The sequence below is a fragment of the Glycine soja genome, chromosome 11 (assembly GCF_004193775.1).
Source record: "Glycine soja cultivar W05 chromosome 11, ASM419377v2, whole genome shotgun sequence".
Lineage (NCBI taxonomy): Eukaryota > Viridiplantae > Streptophyta > Magnoliopsida > Fabales > Fabaceae > Glycine > Glycine soja.
The window spans coordinates 43,118,636-43,138,068 of NC_041012.1; the positions used below are offsets into that span (position 1 = coordinate 43,118,636).

Below are 19,433 nucleotides of genomic sequence, written 5' to 3' on the forward strand. Positions count from 1 at the left end.
AAACAACCACAATTAGTGATTATTAAAAGTATTTATTTGTATAAAAAAATTTAAAAGAGAATGAAACTCCGGTCCAGGAAAAAAAAAGAAGACTCCGAACTCAAAAAATATTTATACCGGTATACCATTGACACTCAATATTATTGGAGTTTAGAGGTATCTCCCAATCTATCACTTTTATTAAAGAATATTTTTAAAAGTAGTAGAATAATAAAATCCCTATGGGTTTCTTTCGGGTTTTGCTTATGTTAAAAAATAAAATAAAAAACTTTTGTTCTAGAAATACTCCTGGTCGATCAGTATCCATTCTCCAACTTTATTGCTTGCAGCCTCCATATTAGGTGCAGTCCTCAGCCATGTGATGTTAAATAGTCAATTCCTCAATGAGAGTGTGTCCCCACTTCCTAATTCCTAACGTCTCCGTTCAATCTTCAAAGCATACTTTGTCTCGCACCCGCAATTTTCATCCTTTTTATTATTTTCCATACTGGCGTTTTATTTTCATATCATAAAAAGCGTTAGTATACACAATATTTAATTTACCGTCTTTATCAGTTAACTGTACTTTAACGAAATTTCTTAACATTTTTAATATATATATATATGGGATTTTTTTAATATTCCTATATAAGACATATACATAAATTTGATTAAAAAAAGAGAATATTTTTTGTTAAAAAAACATGAGAAGAGACCTATAAAATAAAAGATTTTGACACTTAAGATATGAGTTAAGAGAGATAGTAGGAATTATTATAACATTTGCATATATAATTTTCGGTTAAGAGTCGGTAATTTATAGATAATATTAAAGATAATACATAATTTAAGATAAAATTTAATAAATAATTATACTTTATTGATAATGTGTAATTTATAGATAATTAAATATCTGTTAAGAAATAAGGATATTCAAATGTATTGGAATAATAAGAGATTACTTATTAATTAGGTAAGTGTTAGTGGAGGATTGACACTTTATAGACCCTCTACATTGCAAGAATAAAGGGAATATATTTGTAGACTTCAATCCAATACATTTTTTTAAGTATTTTGGGAAAGAAAAAATGCTTGCTGGTACGAAACTGTTTTGCTAAAGAGATATAAGAATGTATCTGATTTGTTAGTTTTTGTAAATGATATATTCCTTGTAAATTGCAATCAACCGAAAATATTATATAGATATATATAATTTTAAATTAGGGGAATGATAATATCCATCTTACTTGGAATGTATTAGTATTTAACACAAAAAAATTTGGATTATAAAATCATTGATCATTTTGTTTTTCAAAATTTAATTAAAGAATATTATGATATTTCATCATTTAATTTTTAAAAAGAATATCTTTTTTTATTCATGATTCTCTTCTGTGTATATGGGAATTTTTATTAAAGTTAAATGATAAAGTATGATAATATTTTTGAATTAAATTTTGAAAAATAAAAGATTTAATGATTTTTAATCTATTTTTTTCCATGTCGAATGCTAATGTACACTAACTAGAATGAATATTAAAAATTCTCCTATAAATTAATATTAATATACTACTGTGTATTATATTGGTTGAATATATTACATATAAAATTTGCTATGATAAAATATCTTATTAATCTTATTAAATAATTTAATATGATAAATAATTAGAGTTTACAACAATAATATAATATCACTCTTTAATTCTCATGAAATTTATATAAGTATTCATAATAAAACTCATGATCAATAAAACAAAATTTATTTATTTTTAAAAATCATACTTCTAGAATTCATATGATTCTTGAATAAGAAAACAAATTCATTGTAACAAACACTCTCTTAGAATAAAAGTTACATTCGACAAACAATATATATTATAGGAGATAAAATAATGTTATCATATATATTTTTAATTATTATTATTATTATCATATTTTATTGTTGTGATAAACAGCATATTACAATTATCGTATTCTTTTCTATTTTATCTCGTTAAACTACCTTTTCGAAATAAAAATGTTGCCCTAATATTTTCTGTTTGACTTTCATCTTGGGATATAATTATTATTTTTTTTAAAGGGGCTCACTGCTCCACCAAACCAGGTGGCCCCACTAGTACGGACGCGTGAAGTTCTTTTTTTTATTTTTTATAAAGCAAAAAAAACTAAAATACGGCATAAAAATAAAATAAAATAAAAAACTGAGTCGGGTTTTGCATTCGCGCTGTCCAAACTTGGCCGCCAAGTAAAAAAAAGGGCAAATCTGCCAAATCCCTGCATAAACGTATGGAACCGTCATGAGAGAGACTCCAAAGCCCTAAAACACATTCCTATTTTCTTGGCTTGCGTTTTCGTTTTCCATTCTTTCTCTTTGACTCCTTTCTCTCTCTCTCTCTCTCTTTTCTCTTCCCGAATTTTGGACAAACACTTTCGTTGCGAGAAAAAAAATGTCGAGTATCACTTTCTTCCACCGTCTCTCTAGTGCTTTCCGTGACAACCAGTCGCATCTTAAGCTTGTACTGCTCTGCACCGCCGTAAGGTATCGGATCATATATTTAACTTCATTCTTCGCCTTGTTTTCGGTATATTCTCTTTTTCATTATTGTTATTGGAGAGAAAACACATTTATCATTCAGCTTCGCAGTTATATGGGTTGCGGGTGTGCTTGTTTCATCCTATTTTTGCTTTACAGCGAGTTTCACTCCATTGTTTAGGTTTTTTTTTAAGGAAAAACTCAGATCCGTGCATTGCTATAAATATGAAATATAGTTTCGATTTTGAAATGTCAAACATATTTTCTGTTCACATTTGCTGCTAGAATCCTCTGTTTCAAGCAATTCTCTATTTAAGTTTATCAAATTTATGGCGATCCGTTCGGATTTATATGCAAGCAAAATTTAAATACATAGCCTAGATGTAGATCTATGATATCTTATGATCAATGTTCATGTTGGTTGATGCAGTGGTGGTGGCCTTTGGGCTTATGGTGAGAGTGTTGCACCTGAAGAGGCAGTTACGGAGAAGAAGAAGGTGGTGGTGCTGGGAACTGGTTGGGCGGCCACAAGTTTTATGAAGAATTTGAACAATCCAAAATATGAGATTCAAGTAGTTTCGCCTCGTAATTACTTTGCATTCACCCCTTTGCTGCCTAGCGTTACGTGCGGGACAGTCGAAGCGCGCAGCATTGTTGAACCAGTTCGCAATATTTTTAAGGTGATCATTTAAAAGCCCATATTATTTCTTGCACTTACCACGATATTATTTTTTTTGCTAAAGTTGAACACTCTTTGCAGTAGCATAATGCATGCTAATATACATATATATTATTGTGTGTCTTGTTTGTATTGATATGTTACTATCTCTACAATTAAATATAAACAATACGAATTTTAACAATATCAATATATATATATATATATATATATATATATATATATATATATATATATATATATATTATTTTTAAAAAAATCAATGATTTAATGTTTTTTAATAGCATATCAATACGATTTATACGTCGATTGAGAAATATCTTGTTAAAAATTGAACTCAAGTGGTAAAACAGTTTTTTTTTTAAAGACAAGTGGTAAAACAGTGTTAAAATAACATTTACTAATATAGTGCCCGTTTATCTGCATTTTTTAGTTTTTTAGGTAAGATGTTTAATTACCTTTCAGGAAAAAATAACTATAATTTCCTCTTTTTTTTAGGTGTACGTCTTTGACCTGATGTGGGAGTTTGTAAGAGAGTAGTGAATATTTGATGAATAATTCTAGAGGGTTACGTTTAAACTTTAAATAAACTCTTAAATAATTTTGCACTTGTAGTACTTCCCGTTTAACGAGGAATAAGCAGAAATCATTTTTTATATCAACAATAGTCAATTTCATGCCACCCATATATAAATAATGCTATTTACAATAAGTAATCATTGTCAACAGTAAATCTTAAGCTGTTGTTGACCAACTTTTATGATTTTCATTTTTTAATCTATATCAGTTACAAAGGTTAGGCAGTAAAAAAATTATAATATTTTTAATGAAATAAATTATTTTTATGTTACTAAAATAGTGATTTTTTTTCTTACAAATTTTTATATTTTTTTCCTTTTAAACTATATATCTTGTTCATAATATATAAAATCAAAAAGTCAATTATAGGCTCATATTATTACTAATACAGAGTATTTAGTATTAATTATATCTTATACCATAACTGAGAAATGTTAGATATCAAATATTATTAGTAAATATTTTTAGTTACTTTAAAAAAAAATATTAAGTGAATTTTATACTTCTAATAATCTAACAAACGTTCTTTATTATTATTATTATTATTATTATTATTATTATTATTATTATTATTATTATTATTATTATTATTATTATTATTTTGTTTCTGCTTCAAAAAGCACCGATAATGTTGTCTAAGTCAACTGCATTTCGGTTGAAATGTTTTGACAATTGACATCATTTTGTTTTATTTTCTGTGATGTAAACAGAGCTCTGTTCTTAAGCGTCATATGACTCATGTCTGATGATTGTAAAATTTTCCTTCACTGCTGTGCTAGACTTCCATATTTCTCTTCGTACAATTATTGTGTTTGAGTACACTAACAAAATTGTAGCTCATAACGAACCCAACGGCAATGTTAGTTTTTCACCGGTTACTATTAGCTATTAGGATATGCAGATTCTGGTGCTTAGGTTTCCAGTGAAGGGCTATAACTGGCCTTTTTCTTGTTTTCTTTTCAGCAGAAAAAGGTGGACGTACAATTCAGTGAAGCAGAATGTTTCAAGATTGATGCAGAAAATAGGAAAGTTTACTGTCGATCTAGTGTGAACAATAATTTGGATGGGAAAGAAGAATTTGTTGTGGATTATGACTACCTAATAGTGGCGGTGGGCGCTAATGTCAATACGTTTAATACTCCAGGAGTGACGGAGAATTGCCATTTTTTGAAGGTAACTTACTTCTTTTCCTTTATCATATTTTATACTGTACAGCATTTAAGAAAAAACTGTTAAGAAAAAATAGTCAGGGGAAGGAGGGAAGGGGTCAAATCAATTGTTGTTATTATGGTTGGTGACCAATCTGTGCACCGGATTCTATGTTTTTTGACATGCTTTTTGGAATTTAATATCTCATGGTGTGCAGGAAGTTGAAGATGCTCAAAAGATTAGAAGAACAGTTATTGACTGCTTTGAAAGAGCAAATTTGCCTGATGTTAGTGAAGATGAGAAGAAGAGAATTCTTCATTTTGCTATTGTTGGAGGTGGACCTACTGGAGTGGAGTTTGCAGCCTCACTTCATGATTTTGTCAATGAGGATTTGGTCCGTTTATATCCTGGAATTAAAGATTTAGTTAAAATTACACTTTTGGAGGCGGGCAATCATATCTTGGGCATGTAAGATTACACTTCTTCCATACCTTGTCTGGTCATATAGTTTGATATGTGTGTGAGTAGGCTTCCAAGGTATTTTATTCAGTCATGGGTTTTAACTGCGCAGATTCCATGGGTTTGTTCAGTGGAAAGTTTTTTGCACAATTTTTAACCGCTGAAAATCATTATTTCATGGTTCAGCTAGTGAGGAGGAATATATAGAAAGTCTGGCTGTTTGAACTGGACCAGACATGTTTATGTATATAACCTAAACATTTTTAACTATTTATATTTATCTGAAAGGAACATTAACATTTGAATCTTTTGTTATTTAGTTTATCATACTTGATATGTTCAATTGCTCTTCTCATAGGTTTGACAAGAGAATCACTGCTTTTGCTGAAGACAAGTTTCGAAGAGATGGGATTGATGTGAAAACAGGATCCATGGTTGTTAAGGTATCTGAGAAAGAAATTTCCACTAAAGAACTGAAAAATGGAGAGATTAAGACAATTCCGTATGGAATGGCTGTCTGGTCAACTGGTATTGGCACTCGTCCATTTATTAAAGATTTTATGGCACAAATTGGTCAGGTGTGTTATTGAGAAATTAGAATTGTATCTCTGCTATTTCATAAATTCCATATCATGTTTCTCTGGTAGTCATTTGTCATTCACTCTGCTTTTTCTCTTCTGAACAGGCTAGCAGGCGTGCCCTAGCTACAGACGAATGGTTGAGAGTTGAGGGGTGCAACAATGTCTACGCGCTCGGTGACTGTGCCACAATAAACCAGCGAAAAGTCATGGTAATTTATACAATATTTCCATTATATAATATCTAATTAACTTGCTTCCTAGCGTCTACATACGCGTAAGTAGGTGACATTCTTATCCATAGACTAATTAGTAATGCAATTTTTAATCTGGCTTTTACAGTTTCTTTGTTTTATTTTTCGTTAGAGACATATTTAACTTCTATGAAATAGAAACAAATTGCACATTTTCTTAATTGACAATCTAGAGGGCTGTATTAATTGACAATATTCATTTCAATTCAAATGTTATCTTTCTCTGTTAATTGTGAATTGATTTTGGCCATTTTAGGAAGATATTGTGGCGATCTTTAAGAAGGCTGACAAAGACAATTCTGGAACACTTACGGTCATACAATTTCAAGAGGTCATGAAAGATATCTGTGAAAGATACCCTCAGGTTGAGCTATATCTGAAGAATAAACAGATGGGCAACATTGCTGATTTATTGAAGGAAGCCAAGGGAGATGATAAAAAAGAATCAATTGAGCTGAATATTGAAGAACTCAAAACTGCACTTTCCAAAGTGGATTCTCAAATGAAATTTCTTCCTGCTACAGCCCAGGTTCATGACATAATTTGCTTGTGGCGTTCACAACTGTATTTATAAGATGCATGCTTCTCAGTTATTTGACATTGAATTTCTGAAAATTCATGACAGGTTGCATCTCAGCAAGGCACTTACCTGGCCAAGTGTTTTAACCGGATGGAAGAGTGTGAAAAAAATCCAGAGGGTCCTCTCAGGTTCAGGGGAGAAGGTCACCATCGGTTCAAACCCTTTAGGTAACTAAATAGCTCCCACCTTTGGCCCAATTATGTTTTACATTTATACGATTTCAAGGTTATCCATTCGCCAATGTTTTTACTCATTAGCACATTGTTGATTGGTCCCCAAGGTACAAGCATTTAGGTCAATTTGCTCCTTTGGGAGGAGAGCAGACAGCTGCCCAGCTTCCTGGAGATTGGGTTTCAATTGGCCATAGCAGTCAATGGCTGTGGTATTCTGTCTATGCAAGGTACTGTGTTCCTTTTACCAATTTTTATATTCACAAAAACTGCCTGAATTTTGAGACATTATTATTTAGCTTCTCTGAATCCTTTGAACAGTAAGCAAGTAAGCTGGCGTACAAGAGCGTTAGTAGTTTCAGACTGGACAAGACGTTTTATTTTTGGAAGGGACTCAAGTAGCATCTGAGGGAACTCAACATCTTCCAGAGTCTTTTGCATTGGCAATGTGGCAGAGCTCGTTGATCATAAATTTCATATAGGAAAATTTTGTTTCAATTCCATTTATTCTTTGAATAAGGAAGCTAGGTGATGTTCGAACTCGAACAGCTGAGGCATGCTCGCCATTTAGAGTCGTGGCATTAGTTGGTTTCCGAGTTTTGCAGATTAAGTTTGTTTTTCGAACCCAATCATTCTTGTTTTTACAATTAATGTTTTGTTCTTTTTCCATTTTTCCAATTTGGTCATCATTAATGAATTGATTGCAACTAGGATTGATCAAATAAATTAGTTATAAAAATTACTCATAATTATATAACTAGTTAGTTAAAAAAATTGGTTACAAATTACAACTCTTAGCTTAGGTTTGAATTTTGTGATTTGCATGTGTTCATCATTATATAAAATCACTCGTATTTCTTTTTTTTCTTCTTTTCTTTTAAAAAAAATATATCTTTCTTAATACTAATTTTCAAAATATTTTTTTAAATAAGTAAATATGCTGAATTTTTGTTTATAAATTGTGTTTAATATATTTTGAAAAATTATTTATGAATATATAAAAAATTATAATTTTAAAAACTAAATATAAAAAATAATAAAATTTTAACACTTCTAATATTTAGTTTTGAACTAATATTATAGCTTGTGTAGTGTATAAGATAACTGTTTATTATAAATAGATATTTTAAATATATATATGATAATTAAAATTCATGATAATTAAATATTATGAATTCTGATTTAAGAGATGATTTTGATGATGAATAAATATGAACTGGAACTAAGATCTAGTAGTTACATGTTTCTTACTTGTCGAAACCAATTTTTCAAGAGTTAAAAATTAACTTTTTTAGAAATTAAAGTTTGAATATGTTAAATTCTAATGTTTTCAGAAATCAGTTTATGAAATATATCAAAAAAATTTAAAAATAATTTGAAAAACATTCTAATGTTGTCATCTGGAATTAATTTTATATTAAACTTAATTTTTTAGGTAATTAAATGATTAAAAATAGTGTTATTTATTAAAATAAATGTGTTAGTTTAACTTGATATATAAAATAAAATTATAATTTAAAGGATAATTGCGTTCTTACTAAAAAAAAATAAGGAACATAATTTTTTAAAATTTAATAATTAATTGAAGATAAAAAAATATTAATTTAATTTAACATAAAAGCTAGTTAAATAATTATTTATATAAGTAGTTATTTATGTATGACCAGTTATATAACTAATTATAGGTATATCTAGTACATATAATCAATTATGTATTCATAACAGGTTATCTAATCGAGTCTTAAGAATAATAATCAATTATATAAAATTATAATCAGTTATACAAAATTGGTTATAGTTATGATTATAATAATTATTTGTAATTTAATTATTAATTAATTATGATTATAAGAATTAGAATAACCGACCAAATTCATGAGCACTCTCCTAATTGCAATTTAGTTTTGTAATTGGGAAAAAATATGTGATTTTTATTAGTCTTTCCTGCAAATCTTTCCTGCCAAATCTTTCCTGCACAGACTAGATGTGATTTCTTGATCCGTCCAGGTCCACTTTCAAACAATCAGAGATATTCCCCCGTTGTATCCAAGTCCCAATCCCTTAATGATTGGATTCTTGACACGTAAATGAACTCTAAATAAACAAATCTCTATTGCGTGTTTAGAACCAAATTTGCCGAGAAAGATTAAAAAGAAAAAAAATTAATGTGAAAGTTGCTTCTACTTGATGTGATTTTTCAAGTTTGCCATTAGTTTCTAAGCATGCAGTTTGTTTTTTTTTTTTACGAAAAAAATATAAATTGATGAAAATATAAGATTGACTTAATGATGATTAAGAAGAAGATAAAAAAGAAAAAGAAGAAATTTAGCATTATGCCATGTTAAAACTTGACTCACATTCCTACCCCAGGGATAAGAAGACTGTCCACACCATTTTATCCTAGCAACCATAAACTGTCGATAAAAAAACAGCATAATTTTCTAAAATTTGGCATGCAGGATTTTCAAAATGGTATCACATAATTTAATGGTTAAATTTATGGAAAATTTGCATTTTAAAAAATTATTAAGGAGAGTGATCGTCCAAGACTTAATCCTAGAGCCATATAAAGGTCCCCGACTGGTAAATTTCTCAAGCATTTTCCTGAAATTGAAGTTACTTTATATATAGTAGTTAGTTATTAGGATGTAGAAGAAACCAGCAGAAAACTTATCTAAAAAATAGACATCCAAGCATGTTAGTTCCTTGCTTAAGAATCTAGTTTATATATAAATACAATTGCCTTAAGTATAACCTAATTCTGTAATGCCAGCCTGATTCCTTTACAAATGACATTTTTTTTTATTAAAACAGAAAGAAAAAGCAGAAAATTGTTTAGGAAAACACTATTTTGGGGAAAAGGAAGATGATCATGACTTGTCTAAGCAAAGGAAACAAAAAAACAACAAAACCCCTAAAAAATGAGAGTCATTTGTTTTGGTCAACAGTAAAAGGAAAGCTTTTTATTGGTCAGCTCAAAAGAAAAATCAGAACGCATGAGCGTTGGGGCCATGACCTATTGACCCATTGGTCAATCCGCCAAAGTTCCACAAACTTGCCAATTGCCCCTAGCTCTGCTTGCCAGAATTTTTTGTTATGGCTAACCAGATATCTCTAATGCTACAGTCTATTGAAATTAAAATCGCTTAACTTCATTGTTTTATAAATTTTTTACATGGATTTCAATTTTCAATTCATCCTATGCATGTTTGCTAACATCTCGTGTTAGAGTATTTTAATAATTTATATCAAATTATTTGTACTAAAAATTCAATTATTTTTTTTGTGATAATAAATTTAATATTTATATTTTTAAAACTTCTTTATATATATATATAACTTCTTAATATCTCATTTATTTTTATTTCACATAGAAAGTATTTAAGATATAAGAAATTTATTGCATAAAAATAGTAAAACAATTTGTTGAAATACATTATTAGTTTTTTGGCACAGACATAAAAATATATTATACATTATATAATTTAAATAATGTTTTTTTTAGTTTGTATTAGAAACATTTTTAATTATGTTCCACCACCAAGTTTATTTGAAGTTAATGCAATTTGTCTTTGAGAAATAAGTACTCTCCTTGATAGTTTATTCTAAGTTCTTCTTATAGGTATGTTGAAATATCAAGATGACCATCACTGGATACTCAATCACGGTCAAAGTAAGTACTCTGTTCTATAGGTAAGTTCTTCTTATATAATATATTAATTTATGAAAAAAAGATTAGGCAAAATTTAAAATTAACATAAAAACATCTTATTGCTTGTTTTAGAAGATAAAATCATGATAACAAATATAATTGAATAAGTAATATACACCCTTTAAAAAAATAGTAATCTACTCCCTGTTTTTTTTTTTCAAAAAAAGAAAACACACGCGCACACACAATGTTTCACAGTAACAATTGACTTACAGTTTTATTCCTCAGTATAAAACTCTTTCCAAGTTGGGCAGCAGCACAAGTCTCTTTCTCTCTGATAGCAGTTACAATTCTTCAAGTCATGATTCAATTCAAATATTATGTATGCATTGGTCCCCTGCTCACTGTTTTAATCAACCACTTTACATACAATGATTGCCTGAAACCGGTACCATTACCAGCTCAATTCACAAAGTAATACTGTATAATAATTTCATTAACTTGATCGTGAGGTTTGAATTTAAAATGGTTGTTATGAGATACATGTTTAATTAGTATTTGATCATGCAGCATTTAATTATCTATAAACAGGGCAGTACTTTTCCCTATACATTAAGTTAGTGCATTATGAGATGTAATCAAAGTTTTGGTAAGCCGTCTTATTCAAATTTCTAGCTAATAATAACCGTATGGTCTTTGGGCTATGCATGCAGGAGCAGGACCCATGCATGATCCCCCATAGGCACATCATTTTCTCGCATTACAAGTTATAATATCTAGCACTGCAGCTGGTCCATAACCATTCATTATCAAATTCATAAGTCAAGATATTGAATAGGGATTGGGGTTTGATGCATATATATGGCTACACTTGGTGTTCAACTCATATAGTCAAGATTACTCAGCTTTTAATGCATGGACATTTTTTTTCTGAATAAAAAGATAAAATTTTAATGCATGGACATCATGCTTACTTCATGCACACATGTGTCAAACATTAACCTGGCAACAGTGGCAAGTAATTAAATGAACAAAGACATTTATATACAATTAAACAGAAAATATAATACGTTAGATATTCTGTACCTATAATTAGGACATGGAAATGTGTAGGCAATTTAAATTTGAAAATGTATTATGGTGATATTGGGAGTTGAAGTATATAATTTTTCTAATTGAAACGTGGGGTGTTTCTTTAACGGTTGATGTGAAAGTGATTAGATTAAAGAAGCAATAGTCGACCAATGATACTTTGCGGGGTCGGTTTCATATCCACCTTTTTTGGTTCTTAGGTTTCGACAATTGTAAGGGTCCAAAAGAAGCAGGAATTGATTGCTATTTAACTCCTTTAATACATCACATCGAGGTTGATAACGGACAGATTCTCAGATCTGAATTCGTGTCTTTTATTCAAGATAATATCAAGAGCATTAGCATTAGGAAGGAACATACTAATGACAAGTTTAAGTAGTTTAAAAGAAGTCAAAATTTTACGTGTCATATATATTTGATTGCTTGTAGCTGAAAACAAATTCATTGTGATAATAATTGAGCAATTTCTATATAAACAAATTTAGTGGAATGATTGCGTAGCAGATTATTCTTATTTTACGGAATTAACACTAAATCCATATTATAACCACATCAAACAATCTCCAATAGTATTGTTATTGGTTAGGAACATCTTGCCCCTCCATTGAGTTGACGAACATATAATATATTGTTTTATAGATACATTTCTCTTCAAAGCTAAGGTATTTTCAGACTTTTCTGCTGTCTTGAATTTTACTTCGTGCCTACTCAAAGGTAGATAGCATTGCATTAAATTAATGACATTCTGTACCTAACATATATAAGTGGGTAAAAAAAAACCCAAAATAGCAAACAGTTCTACTTGACTAACATGGAGAAGGGTTAGACAGTAATTCTCTAGTGTTTTGGTTCAACAGTGAAATTGAAGTTCAAATGATGATCATCATTGCTAGGTAATCTTACAAAACATGAAAACACAATCCATTGACAAGTGGAAGAAAGCCTTAGGCAAGTAAAATTCAATTCTAAGATGGATCCATTTAGCATGATATGAAGTAACTTAGGCCCAGTAGTGCACAACTGAATGAAAATATGAAATTAGAGAAAAGGGCCCCACTTTGCTTCCAAGATATAGAGAGACATATTTGCAAGATACGGGGTTCCTGGCCCCCGAATTGAGGCATGTGCTGATGTGCAGAACTGAAATTGCAATTATGTTGTATGGATAGCAATAACATGTATTTTCCAATGAATTTGTTTTTCCCCCCACTCAACCAGCAGGACCCTACGAGCACAAATCAAACTGAATAGCTTTTTTGCAGTTTAGACCCGCTAATCTGAACTTCTGGTCTAGAGAATACTATATGTGGTACTGGTATCCAAACATGCTATATAGTATCAGATAACAATTTTGTCCTTTAACATTGTTGAAACTTTACTCCAAATCACATCCTGAGTTATTCAATTTTTGTATTTCTTTTTTACCTAGTACTAGTATCCCATTTGTCACGTACCAATGTTACTTTTCTTTACCTCTTCTTATTTCTATAGTAAACCACCATAAATTTTGCAAAAGATGATCTTGCTATTGGGGGATGGTTGGTCAATATCTTAATGCTTTTTTCGGGATTGTCATGACATGGGGGCAGCTTTACCCTTTTGCTTTGAGCCTGTGGCCTCTGGCTAGTACCATTTGGACCTTCTTCTCACGCTCTCTCGTGTTTGTCTCTTGAAAACATGCACACTTTTTATGATGTAGTATGCATCATTTGATTTGATTTGGGCATTTGAAGCTGAGATCCAACGGTTGAGATTTCATTGCTGAATGTTGTTTAGTGGGAGGTGGTTGTATGGTAGTGATTTAGTGATTCCCCTTTGGCTTTCATTGGACTCATGTTTGATAACCGTTTGCAAGCAACAAAAAGGGTAGGAAAAGAGAGTAACTTTTTTCTGAATTAGTTATGAGAGTCACTTCCACTTTCAATGCGAAAGGTCACTGTTGGCTGAAGGTTAATACAAAAGGGGGGTTCACATGGTGGTGGGGTGTGTGCAGTGTCATTCCCATTCCAAGGCCATTGAAAGCTGCCCCTTTGCTTTTGCTTTCCTAATCAAAGCTCTGTCCTTATTACTGTGTGGTGTGGTCCATCTGCATTTTCCATCTATTCACACTTCACAGCTGTGTGTGCCTCTGCTCTTACATTGCTCTCAACTATTATTCAAACGCTGCTCTAATATTATAGTTATACCACTCTCTCGGCTCATCTTTCATTCTAGTGCCCTTCAATTGATTTGCAGTTGGTCTGTTTTGTCAACAAATTCATGGAGACAATGCACTAGAAACAATATTTAAGAGTTACATGATTTATGTTATGATGTTGCAGAAATCATGCACCGGATATAGTTGGACCATTGGCATTTGGCAAACTATGTATTTTTTTTCTTCTTCAGAAGTATATCATTTTAAATTGAATAAATACGACACTTGTTCTAAGTCATAAATGTTTCGGTTTGACTTCAATCATATTCTCCGACATATAAATAAACTCTGGAGCTGATAGAAAGATAGTAAATTCTTAGTAACTTTCACGTCCCTAAAGGAAGATACATAACTTCTTAAATTTGATTTATATGTTTCAGAGAGAAGCTACTCTGCCGGTGATTTAAAAAATTGAAAAAAAATCATAAACTCAAAACAAGCTTGTTAAATAACAAACATTCAAGTTTGGAAACATGTTCTACTGTGAACAAATCATGTCCTTGACATGACAACGTGAAAGTTAGGACTACTGGTTTTCATTTTGATGTGAAAAATTATGTTCCTGGTCCATTTCCAAACACACATTAATTTTGACAGTGAATTCATAGAACTGAAAAGGGTTTATGTGCCAAAAGATACCATAAAAATTTCTTGTTTTCCAATATATATGAATAAAAACTTCAAAATACAACTTGTATAATTTTATATCCTCTTCTTCCTTGAGATCTCCTAGTAGGATTACTGTTATTCTCCCTATCCAGAGATTCCAGTTTCCTAAATTATTATGAAGATAAAAAAGAAGGTTAATTCGTACCTGTTCGGTGTAATGAGAGTGCCTGCAAAAGTATGACTCCTGTATTTACAGAACTAGTAACTAATACAACTTCTGCTCTTACTTGAATAACCGTTACCTAATAACTTCCACCAGTGTCCGGGAAAATAATAGTAAAAAGTGCATTTTGCAAGGCACGCCTCGCTCGCTAGATGCTTATACAAGGCTTTCTTGTCTTTTTGTTGATCCATAATTTACTTGCCTTTTTTTGTCCCATATCCAAAATTTTCATTTCAATTTTGCATTAAGCAGAAGCAAGAAGCAGGATAGACAAATTAACCTTTGCTGAAGCACCAATACAAAATCCCTCACTCACGAAGCATAAAGACATCACCTTGCTCTGAACCCTCCCTTTCTCTCTGGGACCTGCACTGTCCCCCTTCTTTCCAAACAAAAACACCCTACAGATTGAGTTGCCCTATTCCCACCACATTGACAAAAATACCCATGTCCCATTGATCATCCAAAATATTTTTGTGAATTCAGGATATTTCAAAATATTAAGATTAACTTCTTTTAACAAATGTTATTTTATAGGCACATCTAAAATCAAACAAATACACATGATTATTAGCATGTTTAAAAATTCATTGAAAATGTAGAAATTATGACCTTTTAACTATTAATTTCTAAAAATCATATTTTTTTTTTAGAAAGGGTGAATGTAAGTATGTAACTTTTTTTTTCATTCCACCCGGTAGTTTTGGAAAGTGTGAATGAACGTTTTTGTAAGACTATAAATGACAAACCAAACACGTATTATATATGCTAAAAGATATGTTTATCTATGAACAAACATGTTTATAAGGCTGCAAACGGTAAACTAACTCACGTTTTCTCTATTCCACCTAGCAGTTTCTTTGTGGTTTGCAATTTTAAAAAGTGTGAATGAACGTTTGTGGGACCGTAAACGATAAACCAAACAGGCACTATCCATGCTAAAAAAATACGTTTCTCTCTGAACAAACACGTTTATAAGGCTGCAAACCGTAAATTAAACACGCACTGTACATGTTAAGAAATGCGATTATTTGTGAATAGTCATTTTACAAAGAAACCCAAAAGGGTATTCCGGTAAATAAACACACAAAGAGTCCAACTTTCTATCAACTGAAGGATAAGTATAGATCTGAAGTCAGAACCACATCACAATCTCTCCGACATCGTTAGTCAGATAATACCCACATCCGAAACCAAATGGGTTTGCTCTGAGAACCGAAATGGGTGACGAACAACCGTCGACCACCGCCGTCTCCGGTCTCCGTCGAGTCATCACGCTCATCTCTTCCTTGATCTCCCTCTCCCTCTCGATCAGAGTCTTCGCCGGAAAGTGGCAACTTATCCGGAGCAGGCTGGAGGAACTCCACTCGGCCCTCGTCGCCGGAGATGCCACGTCACTCTCCGGCGAGCTCCCGGCGATAACGGGCACGGCGGAGGAGTGCCACGAGCTGGCGCGGCGGTGCTTGGATCTGTCCTACAGCGGAAAGCTTCTTATGCAGAGCGACTTGGACGTGACATTGGGAAAGTTGGAAGCTCACGTCAAGAAGCTATCTGAGATATTCAAGAAGAATGTGTCGATGCATGGCTATGCCGTTGTGGTTTCAAGGCCTGGCTTTGGAGCTTGCAAAGATGACATGAGGTTCTACTTAAGGGACTTATTGACTCGAATGAAGGTTGGTGATTTGGGTATGAAGAAGCAGGCTTTGGTGAACTTGCATGAGGTGGTTGTGGAGGATGAAAAGTATGTGAAGTTGGTTGCTGAGGTTTCTGAGTTTGTTCACGTGTTGGTGGATTTTCTAGGTTGCAATGAGGTTGAGGTTGTGGAGGAGGCTGCCAAGGTTGTTTCTTTGGTTGCCGGGTTTGATTCTCATAAAGGGGTTTTGGTCAGTGCTGGGGTTATTGCCCCTTTGATTCGGGTTTTGGAATGTGGGAGTGAGGTAGGGAAGGTTGGTGCTGCGAGGTGTTTGCAAAGGTTGACCGAGAATTCGGATAATGCGTGGTGTGTTTCGGCTCATGGGGGTGTCACTGCTTTGTTGAGGATTTGTGAGAGTGTGGAGTGTAAAGGGGAATTGGTTGGTCCTGCTTGTGGGGTGTTGAGGAATCTCTGTGGTGTTGAGGAAATCAAGAGGTTTATGGTTGAGGAGGGTGTGGTTTCCACTTTTGTGAGGCTTGTGAGGTCTAAGGATGAAACAGTTCAGGTGAGTTCTATTGAGTTGATTAAGAACATTGCCTCTGATGATGATTTGGTTAGGCAGATGGTGGTTAAAGAAGGAGGGGTTCGTGTTCTTTTGCGTGTTTTGGATCCTAAGTGGACTTGTTCGTCCAAAATAAGAGAGGTTGTGATGAGGGCTATTGAGAATTTGTGTTTTTCTTCGCCTAGTTGTGTTAGTGTTTTGCTGAGTTATGGTTTTGTGGATCAATTGATGTATTATGTGAGAAATGGGGAGGCTTTGGTTCAGGAGTTGGCGCTGAAGGTGGCGTTTAGATTCTGCGAAACATCGGAGGAGGCTAAGAAGGCGTTGGGCGATGCCGGCTTCATGGCTGAGCTTGTGAAGTTTCTGAATGCCAAATCATTTGAAGTTAGAGAAATGGCAGCAGAGGCACTCTCTGGAATGGTTATGGTGGCAAAAAATAGGAAGAGGTTTGTGCAGGATGACCAAAACATTGCTCTTCTTCTGCAATTGCTGGATCCAGGGGAGGGCAATTCAGGTAACAAAAAGTTGTTGATCTCTATCTTGATGTCACTAACAAGTTGCAACAGTGGGAGGAAAAAAATTGTGAGTTCCGGGTATGCCAAAAACATAGAGAGGCTTGCAGAAGCTGAGGTTTCTTCTGATGCCAAGAGGCTTGTGAGGAAGCTATCCACAAACCGGTTCCGCAGTATGTTGAATGGAATCTGGCACTCTTGAATGTAATTGTATTTTTTTTTCACCTTTTAACTGTATATTTTTACATAATTGTTTTCCAAGTTTTGCTAATTTGATTTCCTCATCTCAATTTGTTTTCAGTTTTACTATTTCATTTGCCTTCATGACAAGAGTAGCTCAGCCTTTTTATTGAGATTGTAACAAGAAAAATAGTGATAACATGAAAGATTTGTTGTAGATTTTCTTGGGGACACTATGGCATTGTTTTTAGGCTTTTAGCTTTGACTGTTCAGTTGTGAGGAAGAAAAGGATGATATTATTATTATTATTATTATTAGTACTGTATTATATATCATAAAATAATGTAATTAATCACTGGTGATAGTTACCATACTAGTGTGTGTTCCAAAAACATTATATCGTGTATAAATACGTGAATCGTGTGATCACATGGGGAGTACATCAATCCTTGAGGAGCATGTGAGTAGTGGCTATCTTGCTTCTCTCTATCTAGCATTATGTGCAAAGAGATAGTGATAGATGAAGTTTCCCATCTGTATTGCTTTGTCTCTTAGCTAGTTTGTCTTTTATACTGTAGCAGCAGTTTCCTTATTGTTAATTGAGAAAAGCACAACACGCCAATTCTTTGCATGCTTGTTGCCTGGGATCTTTCAGATAAGACAACTAAATGAACCTACATCCTTCTCTTTCTGTTTATGCTTCTCTTAACTAAACCCTATTAGCTTCTAGAGTTGTAGAAAATTACTAACATTGTGAAAGTGTAAGTTTCTAAGTCTGGGTGAAGAATGAGGCACTTGGATTCTGTGAAGGAGGAAAGAGCAAACTTCTTGCTTCGGTGGTGAAGTCAAATCAAAGGTGTTGGGCTGCATTTATTATACTGCGTATATGCAACCAATGGAAGAGGACTAATGAATGGGAAACTTGTGAAAATGTGTATCAAGTAGGGTGGTGTTGGGTTGAGGAAGGCACAGGAAACCCATGCTTCTTCCAATTCCCAAGATCTCATCCCAAATAAATGATTTTATTGATTGTGTTTATTGAAGGCCAGAAGAAGCATTCTTTTGAACAAAGAGTTGTGATTGAATATATCTAAAAGCAAAAGAAATTGATGCTAAAAACCTTAACTAATGGTTGAAGAAGTGTGCATTGTGGTAGGTATGACCCACTTAATAACATAAAAATTTGTCATAAGTTCGGTGCCCATGTTTAAGTTATATTCTCCTTTAAAAAAAAATGTTAGTTATATTTTGTTTTTTACTATAGTCTTCGCTTGTTCCAAACGCTACTACGAAAATTAGATCAATTAACGGGTAAAATCTTTTTCATTTTCAATAAAAAGGTTGGATTATGATTGCAAACGGTTGTCTTTGCATCCACTTTGGGGCATTATTCAACTGATTGACACCCTACACTAGTCAAAAGACATCCTTCAATAATCTTTTTAGTCCTCCATCAATACGTGTTCGTTCCATTAAAATCACGATAGCTGACATGTATCATTATCATTAAATTTTTAATTCTAGTGTTTTAAAATGAGAAGGAAAAAAAATACCAAATTAAAAGTGATATTATCGAAAGAATGTAATAGAAATACTTGATTTCCTCCATAACCACGAACACTAATAAAAAACAGACACACTCACAATAAAGAGAGATGTTTTCTTTTTCTGTCTCTGATGGGCTTTGAATTTATGGTTGCATATATTCTGTTTTATTTATAAAATTCATGTTTGTTTCTTTTTATAAGATTCAATCTATAATAATTTTTGTATTAATTATTTTCATACTAGAAATATTACTCATTAAAAGAAG

The 19,433-nt window shown here is 32.4% G+C and overlaps 2 protein-coding genes across 3 annotated transcripts; both read left to right on the plus strand.

Moving 5' to 3' along the window:
• The first annotated feature begins 2,298 nt into the window (after positions 1-2,298).
• On the plus strand, positions 2,299-7,661 carry LOC114373641 (external alternative NAD(P)H-ubiquinone oxidoreductase B2, mitochondrial-like). Of its 2 annotated transcripts, none has more exons than XM_028331147.1 (10): positions 2,299-2,518; positions 2,943-3,192; positions 4,734-4,943; positions 5,137-5,387; positions 5,737-5,956; positions 6,064-6,168; positions 6,467-6,739; positions 6,836-6,957; positions 7,071-7,190; positions 7,282-7,661. In XM_028331147.1, the coding sequence occupies exons 1-10, from the start codon at positions 2,427-2,429 to the stop codon at positions 7,367-7,369; spliced, it is 1,731 nt and encodes a 576-aa protein (XP_028186948.1). In that variant the 5' UTR covers positions 2,299-2,426; the 3' UTR covers positions 7,370-7,661. The 2 variants fall into 2 exon arrangements, with proteins under 2 accessions (XP_028186948.1, XP_028186949.1); XM_028331148.1 differs by having other exon boundaries at positions 4,737-4,943.
• Positions 7,662-15,780: 8,119 nt separating this feature from the next.
• LOC114373642 lies at positions 15,781-18,159 on the plus strand. Its single transcript, XM_028331149.1, has 2 exons — positions 15,781-17,644; positions 17,742-18,159. Exon 1 carries the CDS (start codon positions 15,954-15,956, stop codon positions 17,640-17,642), a length of 1,689 nt encoding a protein of 562 aa, XP_028186950.1. The 5' UTR covers positions 15,781-15,953; the 3' UTR covers positions 17,643-17,644; positions 17,742-18,159.
• Positions 18,160-19,433: the final 1,274 nt, after the last annotated feature.